Source organism: Peromyscus californicus, unplaced genomic scaffold (assembly GCF_007827085.1).
Source record: "Peromyscus californicus insignis strain IS unplaced genomic scaffold, ASM782708v3 Scaffold_5__1_contigs__length_169319896, whole genome shotgun sequence".
NCBI classification, from domain to species: Eukaryota; Metazoa; Chordata; class Mammalia; order Rodentia; family Cricetidae; genus Peromyscus; species Peromyscus californicus.
In genome coordinates, this window is record NW_026294573.1 from 25037683 (window position 1) to 25058367 (window position 20685).

General features: G+C 48.1%; 3 protein-coding genes across 4 annotated transcripts in view; 1 reads left to right on the forward strand and 2 right to left on the reverse strand.

The window, feature by feature from the left end:
* Positions 1–2746: 2746 nt before the first annotated feature.
* Positions 2747–4213, reverse strand: Fam229a (family with sequence similarity 229 member A). Its single transcript, XM_052716343.1, has 3 exons — positions 3362–4213; positions 3135–3281; positions 2747–3004 (listed from the first exon to the last, which is right to left on the reverse strand). The coding sequence occupies exons 1-3, from the start codon at positions 3496–3498 to the stop codon at positions 2902–2904; spliced, it is 387 nt and encodes a 128-aa protein (XP_052572303.1). The 5' UTR covers positions 3499–4213; the 3' UTR covers positions 2747–2901.
* Tssk3 (testis specific serine kinase 3) lies at positions 4091–6213 on the forward strand. Its single transcript, XM_052716344.1, has 2 exons — positions 4091–4235; positions 4774–6213. The coding sequence occupies exons 1-2, from the start codon at positions 4091–4093 to the stop codon at positions 5433–5435; spliced, it is 807 nt and encodes a 268-aa protein (XP_052572304.1). The 3' UTR covers positions 5436–6213.
* Bsdc1 (BSD domain containing 1) overlaps positions 5949–20685 on the reverse strand; it is a 32279-nt gene continuing 17542 nt past the window's right edge. For both annotated transcript variants that reach the window (XM_052716342.1, XM_052716341.1), the window contains 2 exons: positions 9838–9941; positions 5949–7357 (listed from right to left, as the gene is read on the reverse strand). In XM_052716342.1, coding sequence (XP_052572302.1) covers positions 7325–7357; positions 9838–9941 — 137 coding nt within the window. In that variant the 3' untranslated portion in view covers positions 5949–7324. The remainder of the gene's footprint in view (positions 7358–9837; positions 9942–20685) is intronic.

Here is a 20685-nt window from a genome sequence, read left to right on the forward strand (position 1 = left end):
CTCTGTGAGTTCGAGGCCAAGCCTGGTCTACAAAGCAAGTTCCAGGAAAGGCGCAAAACTACAGAGAAACCCTGTCTCGAAAAAACCGAAAAAAAAAAACCAAAAAAAAAAAAAATCTCTGTGAGTTCGAGGTCACCTGGTCTACAGAGCGAGTTCCAGAACAGCCAGGAGAACTGTTTCACAGAGAAACCCTGTCTCGAAAAACAAAACAAAAATTTTTTTCGAAAAAAGGATGGGGCTGGTAGAGCACTTACTTAGTTTTATTTATTTATTTATTTATTTATTTATTTATTTATTTATTTATTTATTTATTACTTGTATAAACCAACCAACCAAAAATTAAATTGCCTTTTTCAGATGACCATGGGGTCTAAAGTATCAAGGGGGCTGGACCTCCAGCTCATGTGGGTCAGGGGAAGAGTATTTTAGTAATTTACTCTAGATCTCAAGGGGCTACTGATCAAACTAGACCTTTGGGTTACATATTTTCATTTTTAAAATTTTATTTATTACGTATACAGTGTTCTGTCTGCTTGTATGCCTGCAGGTCAGAAGAGGGTATCAGGTCTCATTGTAGATGGTTGTGAGCCAGCATGTGGTTGCTGGGAATTGAACCCAGGTCCTCTGGAAGAGCAGTTGTAGCTAGAGTTTTCCTGCCTGGCCCACAGTCAGGACAAATCTCTGTCACCCGCCAGTCCCACAGCCGCTCAGACCCAACCAAGTAAACACAGAGACTTATATTGCTTACAAACTGTATGGCTGTGACAGGCTTCTTGCTAACTGTTCTTATATCTTAAATTAATCCATTTCTATAAATCTATACCTTGCCACGTGGCTCATGGCTTACCGGCATCTTCACATGCTGCTTGTCATGGCGGTGGCTGGCAGTGTCTCTTTCTGCCTTCCTGTTCTTTCTTTTCTCCTCTCTCTTAGCCCCGCCTATACTTCCTGCCTAGCCACTAGCCAATCAGTGTCTTATTTATTGACCAATCAGAGTAATTTGACATACAGACCATCCCACAGCAAGCAGTGCTCTTAACCTCTGAGCCATCTCTCCAGCCCCCATAGTTTAATATTTAAAGAGAGAAAAAAATACCCCAACAAATTATAGGGCCAGATGGAGTGTGATTTACTTGGGAGGTTGAGGGTTGAGTCAGGGAGATCAAAGTTAGAGGCCAGCCTGGCCTACAAAGTAAGATTCTGTTGAAAAAAACAAAAACAAAAACACTCTCAAAACCCCAAAATAACCACCACCACCACCACCATTATTTCCACAGAATAACAATAGCAAAATTGAAGTGTGTTCCACTTAAATGGGCTCCCTTTTTAGGAAACTTCCTGTCATGGTTCCTGTTGTGGGGAGGGGGTGTTCAAGGCATTTAGTTTGAAGAGATGGAAGACTTGCATGTTCCAGCATTACCCATTATCTGGGACACCTTGGGCAAGTCCTTTAATTCCTCATCTATAAAACAGGTAATTTAGAAATTTGGGGTGGGGTGGGGCTGGAGAGATGGCTCAGTGGTTAAGAGCACTGACTGCTCTTCCAGAGGACCGGGGTTCAATTCCCAGCAACCACATGGCAGCTCACAACTGTCTGTAATTCCAGTTCCAGGGGACCCGACACCCATGACAGAACACCAATGCACATAAAAGAAAAAAAAGAAAAAAAAGAAAGAGATTGGAGGGCCAGGAATGGTGTTGCACACCTTTAGCTCCAGCACTCAGGGAGTAGAGACTCCAGCACTCTGGAGTTCAGAGACAGCCTCATGAACAAAGTAAGTTCAAGGCCATGTTAGAAAAGAAAAAAAAAAAAAAGAAAGAAAGAAAGAAAACCAGACTTACGCAGTGCGGGTGGATGGAGAGGTGGCTTGGTGGTGAAGAGCAGTTGTTGCTCTTGCAAAGGACCCGGGCTTAATTTCCAGCACCCATACAGTGGCTCAAAAACATCCTTAGCCTTCAAGGAATCCAACAGGCATACATGTGGTGCACACACATGTATACAGGCAAAACATTAATAAAGTAAAATAAAAATCTAAAAAAAAATTAAGACTTTTTCAAAAAAATTTCTCCTCAGTAACAGCGCTGGTCTTAATTGGAACCAAAGGTCCAAACAGATGGGGTCATCCCTTGACCCTACAGCAGGCCCAGGAACGGCAGGCAGGGAGCTGAATCTAATTCTAGCTTGGGAGAATTACATAGACTTGCTGTAGTCAGTCTTTTATTATTATTATTTTTTCTGCATAGTCTGCTCATCTTCCTGTCCCGTCCTTTGCTTCAGTCCCAAGCTGCTGTGAGCAGACAGTGTCCCGCAGAGAGATGATTTCGTTGGTGAACCCAGGACAGGGAAGGGGTGACAAGCCCCTAGACCAGTTCTCAACCTTCCTAATGCTTCGACCCTTTAATACAGTTCCTCATGGTGTGGTGACCCCAACCATACTATTATTTTCGTTGCTACCTCATAACTGTAATTTTGCTACTGCTATGAACTGTAATGTAAATCTCTGTGTTTTCCTATGGTCTTAAACGACCCCCCTGTGAAAAGGTCATTCGACCCCTGAAGGGTCGAGACCCACAGGTTGAGAAGCACTCCCTTAGAGGCAGGCCTGGCTGGGAACTGGAGGTGGTTTGAGGGCGGGTCTGAGGGAGGAGGCAGCCCAAGGGATAGTCGGGTGGCACTGGCTAGGGCAGAACAGCCAGTGGGCCCGATCCGACGGATACACATACACGGCCAGCCCGGAGTGGAAAGAACAGTTTATGCTGTGCTTTATTAAAATGTGCATCATTCTTTTATTTTAAAATGTGCATCATTGTCTCGTGCTCGGCGCGTGCGACCTCAGCGTGGTGGCCCGCGGCTGGCCTCGTCCTGCCCGGCTCCTGCGGAGCTGCCGTGCGCAGGCGCACTCAGGTGGCACGGGCCCGGGGGCTCCCGCCCATGGCCAGGTAGACGTCGATGGGCACGTGCAGCAGCGTCAGACAGTGGCAGCCCGGGCAGCGTCGGAGCGGCCTGGCGAAAGCGGCAGGCGACAGGGGGTGCATAGTGTTGGGGCACGCCCTGGGGGTGCGCCTGGGGTCCTCTAGGGTGGGGCCCTGGGGATGGCGATGGGGCGGGGCCGGGGGCAGGGCATTGGCCTCACCTGACCGGGTTATGATCCGTAGCTACAGGCTCCGGGCTGTCCTGGGACTCGGGGGCGGAGGCAAGGCCAGGGGAGTCTCCGGCCTCAATGGGGAATCTTCGACCCTGTGGGGTCTCCTGGGCACTCATCTCCAGGCCCCGGGGCACTCTGCGCGGGGGAGTGGCAGTCAGGCGACTCCGGGGCCCTGGGCGCTCCCTGCCCGTGCCTCCTCTTGTGTCGTGGCTTACCTGCCGGAGGCCGAGGCCAGTCCCAGGCTGGAAGCAACTGCCCGAGCCCTGGCCGCGGGAGGACGCTCCGGTCCAGGCGGAGCCTGGCAGGTGTCTGCTGCGTGCCGGGGTCCCAGCGTCGAAGGGAAGGGCTGCATTGTGACCCCGATCTCTGCGTGCTGACCTCACACAGCCTGTTCCTCGATGAAATTCTAGGCCGGTCCGGGCCATTCGGGCATTTAGTGAGGGCCCGGGGCCTGAAGCCAGAGGCTTCTGGCGACCGCACCTTGGTGACCCGTTCGCCCTATCCCTCAACAGCTCGATGGAGCCTTCGGAGATGAGGGTGACCTGTCTGGAAGCAGAGCCCACACGGAGAAGCCCTGCATCCCTGGCCTACACAGCCAGCCGGGCCGCTTCTCCGGCACTGTTCCCACTCGGTGCCTCACTCATGAATGACTTAACTCAGGCTGGGTTTGCTGGTGGTGGTGAGGGCCAGCAGGGACACTGCCCATGTTGTCTGAGGGTCACACAGCATTTACATCACAATTGGGCAGGAGTTTAAAAATGTCTGGTCCTCTCCCTCCCCACCACCTGTGGCTGTGTCCAGACGGAGAATGTTCTAGCCCTGGAGGCAGCTGTGGATGAAGTCCTTGGGGGGAAAAGAAGCAGGCCAAGGGCGATGGTGGGGTAGTGCTGCCTCGCGGAGGCAGCATGAGCTGAGAGGGTGACAAGAAGGAGGCGCTACACAGCATGGAGGACTTTCTACTCTCCAATGGGTACCAGCTGGGCAAGACCATTGGGGAAGGGACCTACTCAAAAGTCAAAGAAGCATTTTCCAAAAAACATCAAAGAAAAGTGGCAATTAAAATTATAGACAAGAAGGGAGGGCCAGAAGGTGAGCTGGGGCCCTTTGGAGGGTGGGCTAGCCAACGCGGGTAGGTGCTTTTCTCAGAACAGTTCTCCTTCCCTTTTAGAATGACAGAAAGCAAGCCAGATTACTGCCTTCAGGTCTGTAATAGAGGGGTGTGGGGAACCCAGGATCGTTGCATCTTTCCACATCCACAAAGCACAGGGCAAAGTTTTTCCTGTCCCCGGAGGTGTTAGCTAGATGACAGCTGGAGCCGAGAGGTGGGGAAGGGACAGGCAGACAGGGCTCCTGGAAGGATCCTGGGATTCAACAGCATTGTCTGAAGTCCCCAAGCACCCCCTTACCTGTGGTCTCACAGGCTGCAGGGACGAGGTTCCAAGGATGAGCTAACCATGAAGTAATAAAAGGGAATACTTGCTGCTAGCACATCTGAGACTATTCAGGGAGCCAAGGAAGAACACACAGACATGGTGGGTGTCCCGAAGCCAGAAAACAAGAGTCAGGAGGGAGGAGCTAGGCCCTTCGACTCTGATAACCCATTTTGCCTCCCGACTTTCCCCCTCAGAGTTTATCCAGAGATTCCTGCCTCGAGAGCTCCAGATTGTCCGTACCCTGGACCACAAAAACATCATCCGGGTGTATGAGATGCTGGAGTCGGCAGATGGAAAAATCTACCTGGTGATGGAACTGGCTGAGGGAGGGGATGTCTTTGACTGTGTGCTGAACGGAGGGCCACTTCCCGAGAGCCGGGCCAAGGCCCTCTTCCGCCAGATGGTTGAGGCTATTCGCTACTGCCATGGCTGTGGCGTGGCCCACCGAGACCTTAAGTGTGAGAACGCCTTGTTGCAGGGCTTCAACCTAAAGCTGACCGACTTTGGCTTTGCCAAGGTGCTACCCAAGTCACGCAGGGAGCTGAGCCAGACCTTCTGTGGCAGCACAGCCTACGCCGCTCCCGAGGTGCTGCAGGGCATACCCCACGATAGCAAGAAAGGTGATGTCTGGAGCCTGGGGGTGGTCCTGTACGTAATGCTTTGTGCAAGTCTACCTTTTGATGACACAGATATCCCCAAGATGCTGTGGCAGCAACAGAAGGGGGTGTCCTTCCCCACTCATCTGGGCATCTCAACCGAATGCCAGGACCTGCTGAAGCGGCTCCTGGAACCAGATATGATACTCCGGCCTTCAATCGAAGAAGTTAGTTGGCACCCATGGCTAGCAAGCACTTGATAAAAGCAATGGCAAGTCCTCCCCAATAAAGTAGGGGGAGAAAGCAAACCCAAAAACCCGCTTCTAAAATGGTGATATATATTTTACACTTTATGCTCCCTTTATCCATAGCTTACTTCTACATCCCCAAGGTGGCCCCACAGGCCCCTTACTAGGAGAGCTTTTCCTTTCTTCCTAGAACTAAGGGCCTTAGATTTCTTTTATTGATGGTTCTCAAATCATCATGGGCAGGGAGAAGAGAGGAGGAACATGACCCACCAGAACCACTCAGGTGCTACAACCTGCTTTCCAAATAAAAGCAAAAGCATTTGGGCTGCAGAAATGGCCTCCTGCCTCCATGGCGTGGTGAGAGGCTGGCTGGGCTCATCCCTTTCTCAAACCAGAGGCCTCAGGACCCTAGCTACATACCCCGCCCATGCTCCAGACAGGAAGTCACACTTGCAGCTGTAGGAGCCTTTCCAAGGCTCCATTATGGCTGCCACGGGGACAGAACCATCCCCAGACACTTCTGGCTTCTGTTCAATCACTTTAATGCTGTTACGGCAAATCTGCAAAAGGTTCAGGACAAACTTTGTTTTTGTTCCTTTTTAATTACAAAACTAACAGCTGTTAGAATGTTTCTTTTTTCTTTTTTTTTTCTTTTCCCAGCTACAAAATACTCTGGGGAGATGCATTATAATTTAAAATATATAATATTGCACAAACAACCAAAAGGTTAATTAAACTAATTACAAAGAGAAAAATCCCATCCCATCAAAAAAAAAAAAAAAAAAAAGAATTTAGCATTCTCTCCATCCTACCCCATTCACTGAAGGTTTGAAGTGAAGTGCCCACCATTCAAACCGCCTTGACAAGATCCCTTTAAATAAGTAGCTGGTGGCTGCACCAGCACACACAATCAGCAGAGTGTCATCTGTGAAGCACCGGGTCTCTGTGCGGCCCCCACTGAGCCCCAGTGACTGACTTCAGGAAGGAGGACCCCTGCAGGAGACAGCTGAGTCTCAGGGTGCTCACCCCCGCCCATCCCTTCAGGAGCAGAGGGCCACAGAGGAGCTGGCCTGATGGACTGTGAGTACTTGCTTCTGCTCACTACTTCGTACAGCTCCCAGCTAGCTTGTGTCCTAAGCTATGGGAGTCAAGGTAGGCAGCTGCTCCGAGAGGGATCCAACCAGGCGACACACAGAGGGGCTGAAAGGGCTCCCCGCTTCTTGGGGAGGGAAAGACATACAAGAGCAGACTCTTGCCGTGGCACAGCTGGGCTAAGGACTTGGGTGCATCCGACATGAAAACGCCCTGGGAAGACGGAGGGAACCCCGGTGTGTGCTACAGGACAGGCAAGGTTTGGTCTTAGCTTCTGAACCCATAGGACCTTTCCAGAAGTGGAAAACTTGGGAGGCAGATTCCAGAGAGAGGCAAATTCCCCAGAGATGATTGCCTCTTACTGGACAGGAACCAAAATGCTGTTCACCGTCCCTGTGCAGCCAAGGGCAGGCGGCAGAGCCTTCCTTGTTAGCTGACTAGCTTACAGGGTAGAGTGCATTATCTTGGCCTCCTCAGAGACCTGGGCTTCAGCTCCTGTCTGTGCAGGAGACAGCTACCCCAGGAGGTTTCCCAGCAGGAGTCCTAGAAGAGCAGAGAAATGCAGGTGATGTGATGGGTCCTCTAAGGCTGGCACATGTCAGACCTCTGGATTTGTATTTAGAAAGGCTCTTCCAAGGTGTGAGAGCAGAGGGCCAGCAGGGAGCCACCAGAATCTGCACCAACTTCTAGATGGCAGAGGCCCTTTGGGGGGGGGCATTCTCAGTGTCTTCCAAGGCTGGCTGAGATTAGCGATCGAGGGAGGAGGTGGGATGTGCCGTGGGTGGGGGAGCTGCTTGCTCTGGCTCCCCTCATTCCCAGTCTTCCCACTCTGCATCTTCCAGCTGCAAAGATGAGGAGATAGTCAGAGCACAAACGCACTTATCCTCTGAGTCAAGCCCAGAGCCCACCTCCCGTGCTGAGCAAGGCGACCCCTGGAAAGGGCCCATCCCCACACGGAACTTAGGGATTCCACTGGGAACACAGATGCCTGAAGGAGGCCTTACTGCTCTCACTGCTTCAGATTACACTTCCACCAGCTAAACCCAGCTCCGCCTGGGGTGGCCTGCCGGAGGAGCACCTGCTTCTGCTGAGCAGACAAAGGCCATGCGTCTTAAAAGCCAAGCACTGAGAGCGTCACTGTGACTACAAACAGGGTAGCAGGGCTGCAAGTGCTAATACAGCTAAAACTTTTCTCTCTCTTGTCAACTTTAAAGAGTCAGGCAAGCTTTAGGGAGTCTCCACTTGGATCCATCTGTCACAGCTCAAATAAATAGACTCTTTCCTCCCACTCCTGTTGGATGTGTGTTCTCTTTGCACAAGGTCTTCTCCAGGGGCTCTGCACCCTAACCTCCAGATCAACTTTTCCTCTTGTCACTCTTGGCCTGCTCTCAGCTCTCCTGCCGCAGTGGGATTGAGGCGGCCTGCTCAGGTATACTGCCTATTAGGTTTTGTTGTATGTTTGCTTAAGCTCTTTCAGAGCTGGAGATCAAACTCAGGACCTCCTGAATGCTTTGGCGAGTCACAGCACAGAGCCACATTCCCAACCAAGTATATCAGCTTTTATTTATTTTTAAAATTTTTTATTTATTCATGCATTTTATGTATATGAGTGTTCTATTTGCATATATGCCTGCATGACAAAAGAGAGTATCAGAGAGAAGAGGGCACCAGATCTCATTACAGGTGGTTGTGAGCCACCATGTGGGTGCTGGGAATTGCACTCAGGACCTCTGGAAGAGCAGCTGCTGCTCTTAACCTCTGAGCCATCTCTCCTGCTCCCGCATATCAGGTTTTAAAAAGAGCTAAAAGACATAAGCTAGCAAATCCTTAAGGCATAACAGGACATGGAGTCTTCTGTAATAGTGAGGTCACAGGTACAAAACACTCTTGAATAGGTCATTAATTCTCTAGCTTTTAAATAGGAAGAACCAGGTCCTTGTCATTGAGCCTGGTGGTTCATGCCCATAATCCCAGAACTCAGAAGGCTAAGGCAAGAGGATTGATGGAAATTCATGGCCAACCTGGGATATAGTGAGTCAGTGATAACCCCCACCCCCACCATGGGGGGGGAAAGGAAAGAAAGGAAGAAGAGGGGAGAGAGAGAGAGGAGAGAGAAGAAAACACACACAGAGACTGGGACTCAGACCCTGTGTCTCTCTAATTCTCTACACTTCTTTTTTCTTTTGTTTTTGAGATAGGGTTTCTCTGTGCAGCTTTGGAGCCTGTCCTGGAACTCGCTCTGTAGACCAGGCTGGCTTCGAACTCACAGAGATCTGCCTGTTTCTGCCTCCTGAGTGCTGGGATTAAAGGCGTGCGCCACCACCACCCGGCTTTTTCTTCTGTTTTGAGACAGAATCTCTTGTGTAGCCCTAGTTGTTCTAGAACTTAGTATGTAGACCAGGCTGTCCTTGACCTCAAACTCAAAGAGATCTGTCTGCCTCTGTCTCCTAAGTGCTGGGATTAAAGGTGATGTGCGCCTTCATTTCCAGCCGAAATTGGACCAGCTCTTGATTTGGGGAGGCAGCAAAGAATGAAAACTATAAAAGGCTCATGTAAACTTACTAGCAGGAATGGGGTTGGTGGTGTTTGTCATTAATGTCCACTGGATGCCATCATATGACAGGCACCACCCTTAACAGCGTTTACATGGTTTACCCTGCTAAAGCTTCTGAGCTAGCTACTTTTATATTTTAGAGGAGGACAGAGTGCAAATGACTTGGTCTCAATCAAAAACCTTCTGTCTCCAAGGCTAGGAACCTGCTAAGATCCCATAAATCATAAGGCCGAGGGCAGGCTTCAGCATCTCTCTCTCTCTACTCCAGGCCCAGGTCAGCCTGAATTTGCTATGTACTTGAGCAGTAATCTCTATGTCTTCCTGGGCACTGGGTTTCTCCTGGGAGAGGGTCACCATGCCCTGCTCAGCATCTGTTTCGTTCTTGTTCCTTTGGTTACTGTGATGCAGACCCAAGGTTAAGAACTCACTCATGCCAGGTGGTGGTGGCATACGCTTTTAATCCCAGCACCCGGGAGGCAGAGGCAGGCAGATCTCTGTGAGTTCAAGGCCAGCCTGGTCTACAGAGTGAGTTCCAGGACAGGCTCTAAAGCTACACAGAGAAACCCTGTCTTGAAAAAAAACACCCACCCCCAACCCCAAGAACTCACTCATGCATCCAGCCTAGGACTGAGCAGCAGCATCCCTTCCTGCAGGCATTAGCTTAGCGGGATGTAGGGAGTCACATCAGGGGCAGCGAGGTTTATTGGGAAAGGACTTCTACCCTGACATCATTGGACTAGCCTGCCCTGGGGGACCAGACCTACTTACCTCACCAGAGGCATCCACTTTGGAGAGTGCGATCTGCACTTCTTCTTCTGTCATGTCCAAGTCAAAATCCTTCTCCCAGTCCTCACTGATGTCCGTGCTTGAGCCTGGAATCACAAGCCACATGTTGTAAGCAGCGCGTGACAAGGAGGGAGTGTCTAAAGACGGTTACTAGGCATGCTCGATCGCTTGATCGTGTGTGTGTGTGTGTGTGTGTGTGTGTGTGTGTGTGTGCTGGTAATTTTTTTTTTCCTCCTCAAGACAGGGTTTCTCTTCGTAACAGCTCTGGATCCACCTGCCTCTGCCTCCCAATTGCTGGGATTATAGGCGTGCGCAATCTTTAAAGGAGATGACATGATACAACGTCTTTTTTTAGCCGGGCGGTGGTGGCGCACGCCTTTAATCCCAGCACTCGGGAGGCAGAGCCAGGCGGATCTCTGTGAGTTCGAGGCCAGCCTGGGCTACCAAGTGAGTCCCAGGAAAGGCGCAAAGCTACACAGAGAAACCCTGTCTCAAAAAATCAAAAAAAAAAAAAAAAAAAAAAAAGAAAAAAAAACAACGTCTTTTTTTTTTTTTTTTTTTTCCTAGACAGGGTTTCTCTGTGTAGTCCTAGCTGTCCTGGATCTCACTCTGTAGACCAGGCTGGCCTCAAACTCACAGAGATCCACCTGCCTCTGCCTCCCAAGTGCTGAGATTAAAGGCAGGCGCCACCATGCCTGGCTGATACATCTTTATAATCACTTTTAACTGGGCTCAATGATCTTATAGAAATCTAAGGAAAAATCCTGGAAGCAACAAAAAATTTAGATTTGTAAGGGATATAACCCAGTAGTAACATACTTACACAACACAACCAAGGTCTAGTTAGATCCCTAGTAACATACACACACACACACACACACACTCTTACACACTTAGGGCTGGGGATATAGCTCAGTGTTTGCCTATATGCACAAAGCCATGGGTTCTGTCCCCAGGACTGCGTAACACCAGGCATGGTGGCATATGCTGGGCTCTCTAGCACTTGGGAGGCAGAGGCAGGAGGATCAGGAGTCAAGGTCAGCCTTGACTACATAGATTTTTTCCAGGCCAACCTGGTGTACATGAGAGCTTTTCTTTTTTTTTTGAGACAGGGTCACCTATATAGCCCTGGTTGTCTTAGAATTTGCTATATAGACCAGGCTGGCCTCAAACTCACAGAGATCCATTTGCCTCTGACCCTTGAGTGCTGGGATTAAAAGCACATGTCAGCAAGCCCAACCCCTCCCTGGATTTATAGGAATTAACAACTGCTAGGAGGAAAGGGTTCATGAGCCACCCTCCCTCCCTGGGGATCTACAACAGTGAACAGTTGCTGGGGGAGAGAGAAACAAGTTCTCTAGTGGTGTAGTACTGGTAAATTGCCCGCGATCCTGTAAATAGCTCCTTATCTAGGCTCTGGTAAGTAATCCTAATTTAACTCATGGAGGTAATGGGCGGTGAATATGAACCAAATACATTGTACATGTGCAGAGTATCCTACCTCTTCACAGTGCTGGGACTAGAAGTAATCCTAATTTAACTCATGGAGGTAATGGGCGGTGAATATGAATCAAATACATTGTGCATGTGCAGAGTGTCCTACCTCTTCACAGTGCTGGGACTAGAAGCATGAGTCATCATGTCTGGCTTATTTTTTGAAACAGGTCTTACTATGTAACCCAGGCTGGCCGCAAACTCATAATCCTTCTGCCTCAGCCTCTCAAGTGCTGAGATTATAAGCCCTGAACCACCATCTAGCTGACAAGCCTATTTTATCCTATTCATAATTTTTTATGTTTTGTTTCCGAGACAGGGTTTCTCTGTGTAGCCCTGGCTGTCCTCGAACTCAGAGATCCATCTGCCCCTGTCTCCTGAAGGCTGGGATTAAAGGTGTACACTGCCACCACCACCAGCAGCCCCGCCTCCCCCCAGCCCTATTTCTAATTTTTTGAGACAGGGTCTCAAGTGTTCCAGACTAGCCTCAAGGCTCACTACGTAGCTGAAGACCCTCATTCCTCTACTTTCTAAGTGATGGGATTACAGTGTGAGCCACTGGGCTTTGTTTATGCGGTGCTGAAGATCAGACCCAAGGCTTCCCACAAGCTAGGTAAACCTTAAAGGCAAACCTTAAGTCCAAACCTTTTCACTTCACTCTGTTCTTTTCCCCCACTGCATTTACTTTCTAACATATACTCAGGCTAACTATGTTTATTATCCAATAATAAAGGGTATAAACACAAGCTCCAAGAGAACAGGAATATTTGTATTATTTTTTCTTTCTACACTCCCTGTTGCCTAGAACATCAAGTTGATACCTAATATTCATAGGGCTTTTATCTAAGTCAGCAGCTGGACAAGTATTGCCCATGGATCAAAGTCAATCCACTGTTTCTATGGAACACAGGGGCCTGCAGAATGGCTCAGTGGATGCTTACTGTCCAGTCTAACAACCTGAGTTCAATCCCCAAAACCCACATGATGGGAAGGAGAGAGCCAACACACAAATTGTTCTCTCACCCCAAGCTTGTTCGTGCACAGGTATATGCGCACACGCACGCGCCCACACGGCTGGAGATAACTCAGTGGTTAAAAGCACTTGTTATTCTTGTAGAGGACCTGATTCTATTCCCAGCACCCACATGGCAGTTCACAACCTTCCATAACTCCAGTTCCAGGGGATCCAGCATCCTCTTCTGACCTCAGGGCAGTAGACATACATGTGGAACACTGATATACATGCAGGTAAACACTCATACATATAAAATCTTTTAAGTGGCACATTCCTTTTTTGGTGTTTTGAGACAGAGACTCTGTATCTAAATAAAAAAATTTAAAAGTCTTCAAAAAAAATTTTTTTGGGCGGGTGGTAGTGGCTCCTGCCTTTAATCCCAACATTCAGGAGGCAGAGGCAGATGGATCTCTGAGTTCGAGGCCAATCTGGTCTACAAAGCGAGTTCCAGGAGCCAGGGCTACACAGAGTAATCTTGTCTCAAAAAACAAAAAATAAAAAAAAATTGGAACACATCCCCGTCCCTTGTTTACAGCTGTCTGTGGATGCTTTGTGGTAATGGCAGAGCTCCACAGTTTCAGCAGAGGGCTCGCAGCATTCCTGACCTGGCCCTGCTCAGACAAAGTTTACCACTTGCTGCTTCGTGTGATTCGGATACAGTACAAAACGACTGCTTTAAATGTACTTGGGCAGTATTTCTTCGAGGCAATACTGAAAGCATATGTGTCCAAATTATCAGTAAGACATGTACTGCAAAGACAGTTGTCCTGCTGCACACTTGGCACACAGGCCCTTCCTGCTCTGCTCTTCCCCATCACAGCAGTGTGGTTATCAGGTCTCCGGAGCTAGGCAGACCCGGGCGATCATTATACCTACCGTGTAGTATTGGGAAGATTATGCTGAGCTGCAAATTATTCAAATTACGCTAGAAAAAGGTCTGGGAAGTAGCTCAGTTGGTAAAGCCCTTAGCACGTACAAAGCCCTAGGTTCAATCCCCAGCACTGAAAACAAACAAACCCAGGTGTGGTGGCATACCCTGTTATCTCAGCACTTGGGAGACAGAGACAGGAAGCTCAGCTGTTCTCATTCATCTTCAACTACTTATGGAGTTCAAAGCTAGCCTAGGATACATGACATCCAGTCTTAAATGTAACAAGGGCAAACCACCCTATTTGCAAGGACCACTGGAGGAGTTACTAGAACACACATTCCTCCCTGCCCTGCGTTTTGACGCAGCAGACCAGTGTAGTCCAAGATTCTGTGTTAGACATCCTGGTTAATTCTACAAAGAAATGAGCTTGCTGTTTGAGAAACAAGGGCATTTGCATTAGAGGTATGAGTGTCAAGTGCCAATTACATGTTGAATGTAGCAGATATTTAACAAATGGAGAGGTAGGGGCATATTTCTTTCCAAGGTCTTATCTCAGAGTTAAGTAATTTTACATGCGGTCCCACAACAAGCAAGTCAGAGCAGACCTACAGCCAAGACTCAAGTTCTGATCCTGGATCGAAAGTCTCCTTGTGCTGTGCCTTCGGGACACGAATCTGCTTATCTGTCAGCGTGGCTTCCTGTGGGTCAAAAGACAGATTCCTGGCCAGCTCCTCGTGTGGCTGTGGCCATGATGGCCTCCCTTGATCTCTCAAACTTGAAATTCTCTTCAGGCTTAAATGTTAGGGCAGAGCCTTCCAGGATGCAAATGCATCAACTGAGACTCGGGGCATCTCACATCTTCCTGATTTACACATGACAGGAGGAGGACCTCTCATAGCACAGATGGGAACCACTTTCCTGTCCTGCCTCACAAGTGGCATGTGACAGAGCTGTTTAAGAACACTGAGACTTCATGAAGGAGTCAGCTCTGCTCTGTGTTTTCAGGTAATTACTAACCCGAAGGCACTATCACCCACAGTGTAATATTTTGTGTAATAGCTTTTCTACTTCCTCAGATAAACGGAGATTAAAAACAGGTCTCACAGGTAATGGTGAAGCAGGCCTTTAACCCAGGGCTATAGGCCATACACTCATCCCAACTTCCCTTTCCCTGCTCTGCAGAGGAGCTGAAGATCAGTGCCATCTGGAGCAGCTCTGCTGCAGCACACAGATCCAGCCTCCAGTCACCCCAGGATGTGGTATGGGTGGAAGAGGGAAAAGGAATCAGTACCCAAGTGTCCACTCTTTTCCTTTCCCCCTCCATTTTGGTGGTCCTGGGGATCAAATACAATCCCCATGCCCAGACCTCGGGTTTTGGAGACAGGCCCACTATGCAGCACAGCTAGCATATGACGTCACCTTTTAAGATTTTCTTCTGGCAGAGGAGAGGGATGAATAAGAACAAGATACATTCATGTAAGTGTGCTGACACACACTTGCAATCCTAGCACTTTAGAGGCAGAGGCATGAGGACCAAGAAAGAGTTCAAGCAAGGCTCAGGCTGTAGAGATGGCTGAGCAATTAAGAATGCATACTGCGCCGGGCGGTGGTGGCGCACGCCTTTAATCCCAGCACTCGGGAGGCAGAGGCAGGCGGATCTCTGTGAGTTCGAGGCCAGCCTGGGCTACCAAGTGAGTTCCAGGAGAGGCGCAAAGCTACACAGAGAAACCCTGTCTCGAAAAACCAAAAACCAAAAAAAAAAAAAAAAAAAAGAATGCATACTGCTTTTGCTGAGGACCTCAGTTAACTTCCTAGTACTCATGTCATAGGGCTCTATAGGATCTGACACCCTCTTCTGGCCTCTACAGCTACATGCATTCATGGACATACACACACATACACACAATCAAAAATTAATAATAATAATAATAATAATAATAATAATAATAATAATAAAAATATTAAAAACCAAGGGCTCAGCAGTTAAGAGCACTTGCTGCTCTTGCAGAGGATCTGGGTTCAGAACCCAGCACCCACATAGCAGCTCACATCTATCTATAAATTCAGTTTCAGGGAATCCAAGGCACTATTCTGGCCTCTGCAGGTATCAGGCATAGCCATACTTGCAGGCAAACACACATAAAATATAATAAATTATAAATTATAAAATATAAATAAATCTAAGAAAATAATTTACAAAAATAAGGCTGGGGTGGTGGCACATGCCTTTAATCCCAGTACTTGGGAGGCCAGCCTCTTCTATACAGAGTGAGTTCCAGGACAGCCAGGGCTACCCAAAGAAACCCTGTTTTGAAAAACAAAAATAAGACAAAACAAAAACCCCAAATCTTAAAAAGTTAAAGGCCAGCCTGGGCTATATGAGACCCTGTTTTTTGCTGTTCATTTTTTTTGAGACAGGGTTTCTCTGTGTAGCCCTGGCTGTCCCAGAAATCATTCTGCTGGGATTAAGGGGGTTGTATCACCACCACCTGACTTGAGACCTTTTCTTAAAACAAGAGGAGTGGGGACACAGCTCAGTCAATTCAATGCTTGTCTAGTGTGCATGGTAGGCCTCCAGCACTGTGTAAACTGGTCACGGTGTCACACACCTGTAATCCCAGCATTTGGGAAGCAAGTAGAAGCAGAAGGACCAGACGTTCAAGGTTATCCTCAGCTATTTGTCAAGTTTGAGGCTAACCTGGATGAGACCATGTCTCAAAAATAGTATCTACAGGTCTGGGGAAATGGCTCAGAGGTTAAGAGTATTGGCTGCTCTTCCAGAGGTCCTGAGTTCAATTCCCAGCACCCACATGGTGACTCACAGCCATCTGTAATGAGATCTGATGCCCTCTTCTGGCATAAATTTGTACATGCAGATAGAGCACTTATATATATATAAAATAAATAAATCTTAAAAAAAACCGTATCTAGCATTTGTGAAGTCCTGGGTTCAATTTCTAGTACCACCCCACACAGAACCTCTCCCCCCTCTCTATACTATGTCCATTGTTCTAGTCTAGTACCAGACCCTGGCTTCCCCTCACACCCGTCTTAGGGGGGATCATATCTCCAGGCTAAGTGTGTGGAAGTGTGCACTGCAGAACGGTCAAGACCATTAGTATCATTTCCTAAATAATGTCAACTCTGTACAGCTTCCAATTATTACTTTTCTTATCACCTGCTTTGCAGCCCATTCCCAAACGGAACTGTAATTCTTTGTAAGTATGTGCATGTATATGTGTGTAGGCCAGAGGATAACTTTTGAGTATCAGGGATCATAATTTTAATTTTTCAAAGAGTTATTATTTTATTACTTTTTTTTTCCTTCAAGACAGGGTATCTCTGTGTAGCCTTGGCTGTCCTAGAGCTTGTTCTGTAGACCAGCCTGGCCTGGAACTCACAGAGATCAGCCTGCTTTTGCTCCTGAGTACTGGGATTAAAGGCATGTGCTACTATACCTGCCCTACAGATAGATTTATTTATTTATGTATTTGTTTGTTTGGTTGGTTTTTTGAGACAGGGTTTCTCTGTGTAGCTTTGAGCCTTTCCTGGAACTCACTCTGTAGGCCAGGCTGGCCTCGAACTCACAGAGATCCACCTGCCTCTGCCTCCCGAGAACAGGGATTAAAGGTGTGTAGGTCACCACCACCCCACCAGATATATTTTTAATCATGTATTTGTGTGTGTCTGTGTGTGGGTTTATGCGTGTGGTTGCAGTTACTCACAAAGACCAGAGGAGGACACTAGATCCCTGGACTTACCAAAGAAGCAACCTCTCCATGACCACAACTTCAAAGGGTGGCCAGCCATTCCACTCCTATCCAGCCTCCTGCATACTCTTCCACATTCCTATAGACTATTTCACAGTGTTCAAAGTCCTTAATCCTCCTGAGATGTGAGTGCTAGGAACTGAACCCAGATCCTCTGCAAGAGCGGTATGTACTCTTAACTGCTGAGACACCTTTCCATCCCCACAAACCTTAGTAATTTTTTAAAGATTTATTTATTCATATCTATTCATTTATTCACATACTTTATGCATATGAATGTTTGCCTTTATGCTGTATGTGTGCCACAGCACCTGAATACATACAAGCATAAACAAGACTAAAATCTTTAAAAAAGGAGGGGGAAGCTGGGCAGTAGTGGTGTACGCCTTTAATTCCAGCACTCAAGAAGCAGGGCCAGGGGGATCTCTGTGAGTTCGAGGCCAGCCTGGTCTACAGAGCAAGATCCAGGACAGGCACAAAAACTACACAGAGAAACCCTGTCTCAAAAAACAAAACAAAAGAAAAAAAGAAGCAACCTCTCCATGACCACAACCTCAAAGGGTGGCCATTCCACTCCTATCCAGCCTCCTGCATACTCTTCCACGTTCCTATAGACTATTTCACAGTGTTCAAAGTGATCTTCCTGCTGAGTTCAGGGGCCGAGTGGCTTTTTAATTTTTTAATTTTTAAATTACTTTTATGTCTATCTACACACATCTGTACACAGCAAGTGTTCTTAACTGCTGAGCCACCTTTCCACCTTTGTAGACTTTACCAGTAGAAAAACAGGGACCTGCACAGATGTGAGAGGGCTCTGTAAGAGTCTGGTGAAAGGCATATCCAGTGCTTAGCACAGGTCTAGAGGCAGAAAATACTCCGAGAAGCTTACTTTTCATTATCACTGTGTTGGTTAGGTTGGTTTGTTTGTTGGTTGATCCACTTGATACAGTTAAGGTAAGGGTCATCCAGGAAGAGGGAACCTCAATGGAGTAACAGCCTCACTGACATTGACACTGGCCATTCTGTGGACATTTTCTTGACTGATGATTGATGTGGGAGGGCTTAGCCCACTATGGATGGGGATACCCTGGGAAGGTGGTCCTTAGGTAAATAAGAAAGCAGGCTGAGCAGGCCAGTAAGCAGCACTCCTCCATGGCCTCTGCATCAGCTCCTGCCTCCAGGTTCCTGCCTCGAGCTCCTGCCCTGGAGTCAGTGACGGACTGTTACCTGGACACAGAGATGAAATAAAACCTCCTCACCGAGTTGCTTTTGGTCATGGTGTTCACCACGACCGCAATAGAAGCATTCTGATAGCCACCACCGTTTCCCCAAAGCAGGGCTCTACCAAAGTAGCTCCTCTGATTGAGGGCTATCTAAACCATTTCCATTTATGGAAGAGAAAGCAGATGCTTAGAGAAGAGTAGTAACTTTTCTAAAGTTCCATGGCTTATGAGCGCAGCTGGAGTTTGTCCCCAGACCCCAGTCTCTGCTCTGCAGCCGAGTCCAGCTTAAGATATTAAGTTCTCAATTGCTATTTAAGAACCCGCTCAGACTGGGCGTGGTGGCACACACTTTTAATCCTAGCACTTGGGAGGAAGAGGCAGCTGGATCTCTGTAAATTTCAGGACAGCCTGGACTATACAGTAAGCTCCAGGCCAGTCAGGAGTACTCAATGAGACTCAGTCTCAAAAAAACAGAGAACCAACTTCCCCACTATTCTGTGACTCCCTTACCCGGGAGAAGTATGGGAAGGGGGCTTCAGTCACATCCCTTCAACACGGCCCCTCAAGCACCTGCCCCAACTCTCCACCTCTGTCTCCTTGATGAATCACTGCTGACGCTCAGAGAGTCCTCCTTTCTCTGAATGCCTCCAGTATCCAGTCTGTCCCATACTGCTCAGGTTTCATCACAAAGACTGTCCCTGCGGCCCCACCCCCCTCAGTGTCTCATAAAGAGCAGGCAGGAACTCAATGGATGACCTCACTGAACAAAGCCTAACAGAAGCACTGTGTTAGAGACTGGAAACCTGGAAGTTTCCGTCAGGGAGCAGGGTGGGGCTGTGGTGAGCCCTTTACCAGCTCCTGCAGCGAACTGTCATCACGCTGCAGGCCAGACCCCACCTGAGGGGCAAGCTTTATGGCAGCATGTCTGTCAAGGGGTGACATCTGCAGCAGGATCTTGGGAGACACAGAAGCTGACAGTTGGACCTTTGCCTTGAATTCCTGGAGTTGAGACGTCTCAGTCTAAGACTCCATTACACAGACACAGCTAGGGTCCTGCTGTCGAGGGTGGCTCACCCGAGTCGGGTCCACGGTTTGTCTCCATGGTTCACAACAAAGCTTGGAGAAGCTGACTTTCCCAGGGCTCCATTAGAAGACGACTTCGAACAACACATAGGGATCCCCAATAGGGGCAAAGCTGAATTGTTTAAAGACTAGAAATGGGCCAAGTGTATGGTAAAGGCATGATCATGGACTCAAGGCAGACACAGACCTGGGTCTGAAGCTGGGCTTTGCCCTTCACAGTCATCTTAATTTGAAAAAGTTAATTAACATTTCTAGACAACATTTTTCTCATCTGTAAAATGAAGATAATAATACGGACCCGATGCCGGGTGGCAGTGGCACACGCCTTTAATCCCAGCAGAGCCAGGCAGATCTCTGTGAGTTCCAGGCCAGTCTGGTGTACAAAGCGAGATCCAGGACAGGCACCAAAACTGCACAGAGAAGCCGGGCGGTGGTGGCGCACGTCTTTAATCCCAGCACTCGAGAGGCAGAGCCAGGCGGATCTCTGTGAGTTCGAGGCCAGCCTGGGCTACCAAGTGAGTTCCAGGAGAGGCGCAAAGCTACACAGAGAAACCCTGTCTCGAAAAACAAAAAACAACAACAACAACAACAAAAAAACTGCACAGAGAAACCCTGTCTCGAAAAACCAAAAAAAATTAAATAAGTAAAATGAATAAAAAAAAAAAAACAATACTATGGATCCGAGAAAAGGGATCAAAATCATGTGACATTTAGCACAGGGCCTCCCATTAACTTAGTTTTGTTGATTTTAAGAACCCTACCATGTTGGGCATGGCAATGATTCATTCCTATAATTCCACCACTTGGGAAGCTAAGGATCCAAGAGTTAAAGGCTAGCCTAAGCAACACAGTTTAAGGCTAGCCTGAACTATATAGTGAGGTCCTGTCACAGAAAGCCAAAGCCAGGAGCTTGAGACATGGCTCAGAAGTTAAGAGCACTGGCTACTTAGAGGACCTGGGTTTGATTCTCAGCATCTTCATGGTGGCTCACAACTGCCTGTAACTTCAGTCCCAGGGGAGATCCAATGCCTTCTCCTGGACTCTGTGTGGTGGCTGGATACAACTGGCCCCCATAATCTCATAGGGAGTGGCACTATTAGGAGGTGTGGTTTTGTTGGAGTAGTCACGGCCTTGTCCAGGAAGTGTATTACTGTGGGAGTGGGCTTTGATGTTTCCTATGGTCAGGATATTGCCCAGTGTCTCAGTCAACTTCCTGTGGCCTGCTAATCAAGATGTAGCCAGTACTGCATCTGCCTGCACACTGCCATGCTTCCCACCGTGATGATAATGGACTGAATTCTGAAACTGTAAGTGAGCTACCCCCATGAAATGTTTCCTTTACGAGAGTTGTCGTGGTCATGGTGTCTCTTCACA

Excerpts from the sequence above, each read along its gene's own strand:
- Fam229a (XM_052716343.1), bottom strand. The coding sequence starts at position 3,498 with ATGCAGCCCTTCCCTTCGACGCTGGGACCCCGGCACGCAGCAGACACC. Across the intron at positions 3,282-3,361 it reads CTGGCCTCGGCCTCCGGCAG|AGTGCCCCGGGGCCTGGAGA; the intron begins GTAAGCCACGAC and ends TCCCCCGCGCAG. Across the intron at positions 3,005-3,134 it reads ACGGATCATAACCCGGTCAG|GCCGCTCCGACGCTGCCCGG; the intron begins GTGAGGCCAATG and ends CGCTTTCGCCAG.
- Tssk3 (XM_052716344.1), top strand. The coding sequence starts at position 4,091 with ATGGAGGACTTTCTACTCTCCAATGGGTACCAGCTGGGCAAGACCATT. Across the intron at positions 4,236-4,773 it reads CAAGAAGGGAGGGCCAGAAG|AGTTTATCCAGAGATTCCTG; the intron begins GTGAGCTGGGGC and ends TTTCCCCCTCAG.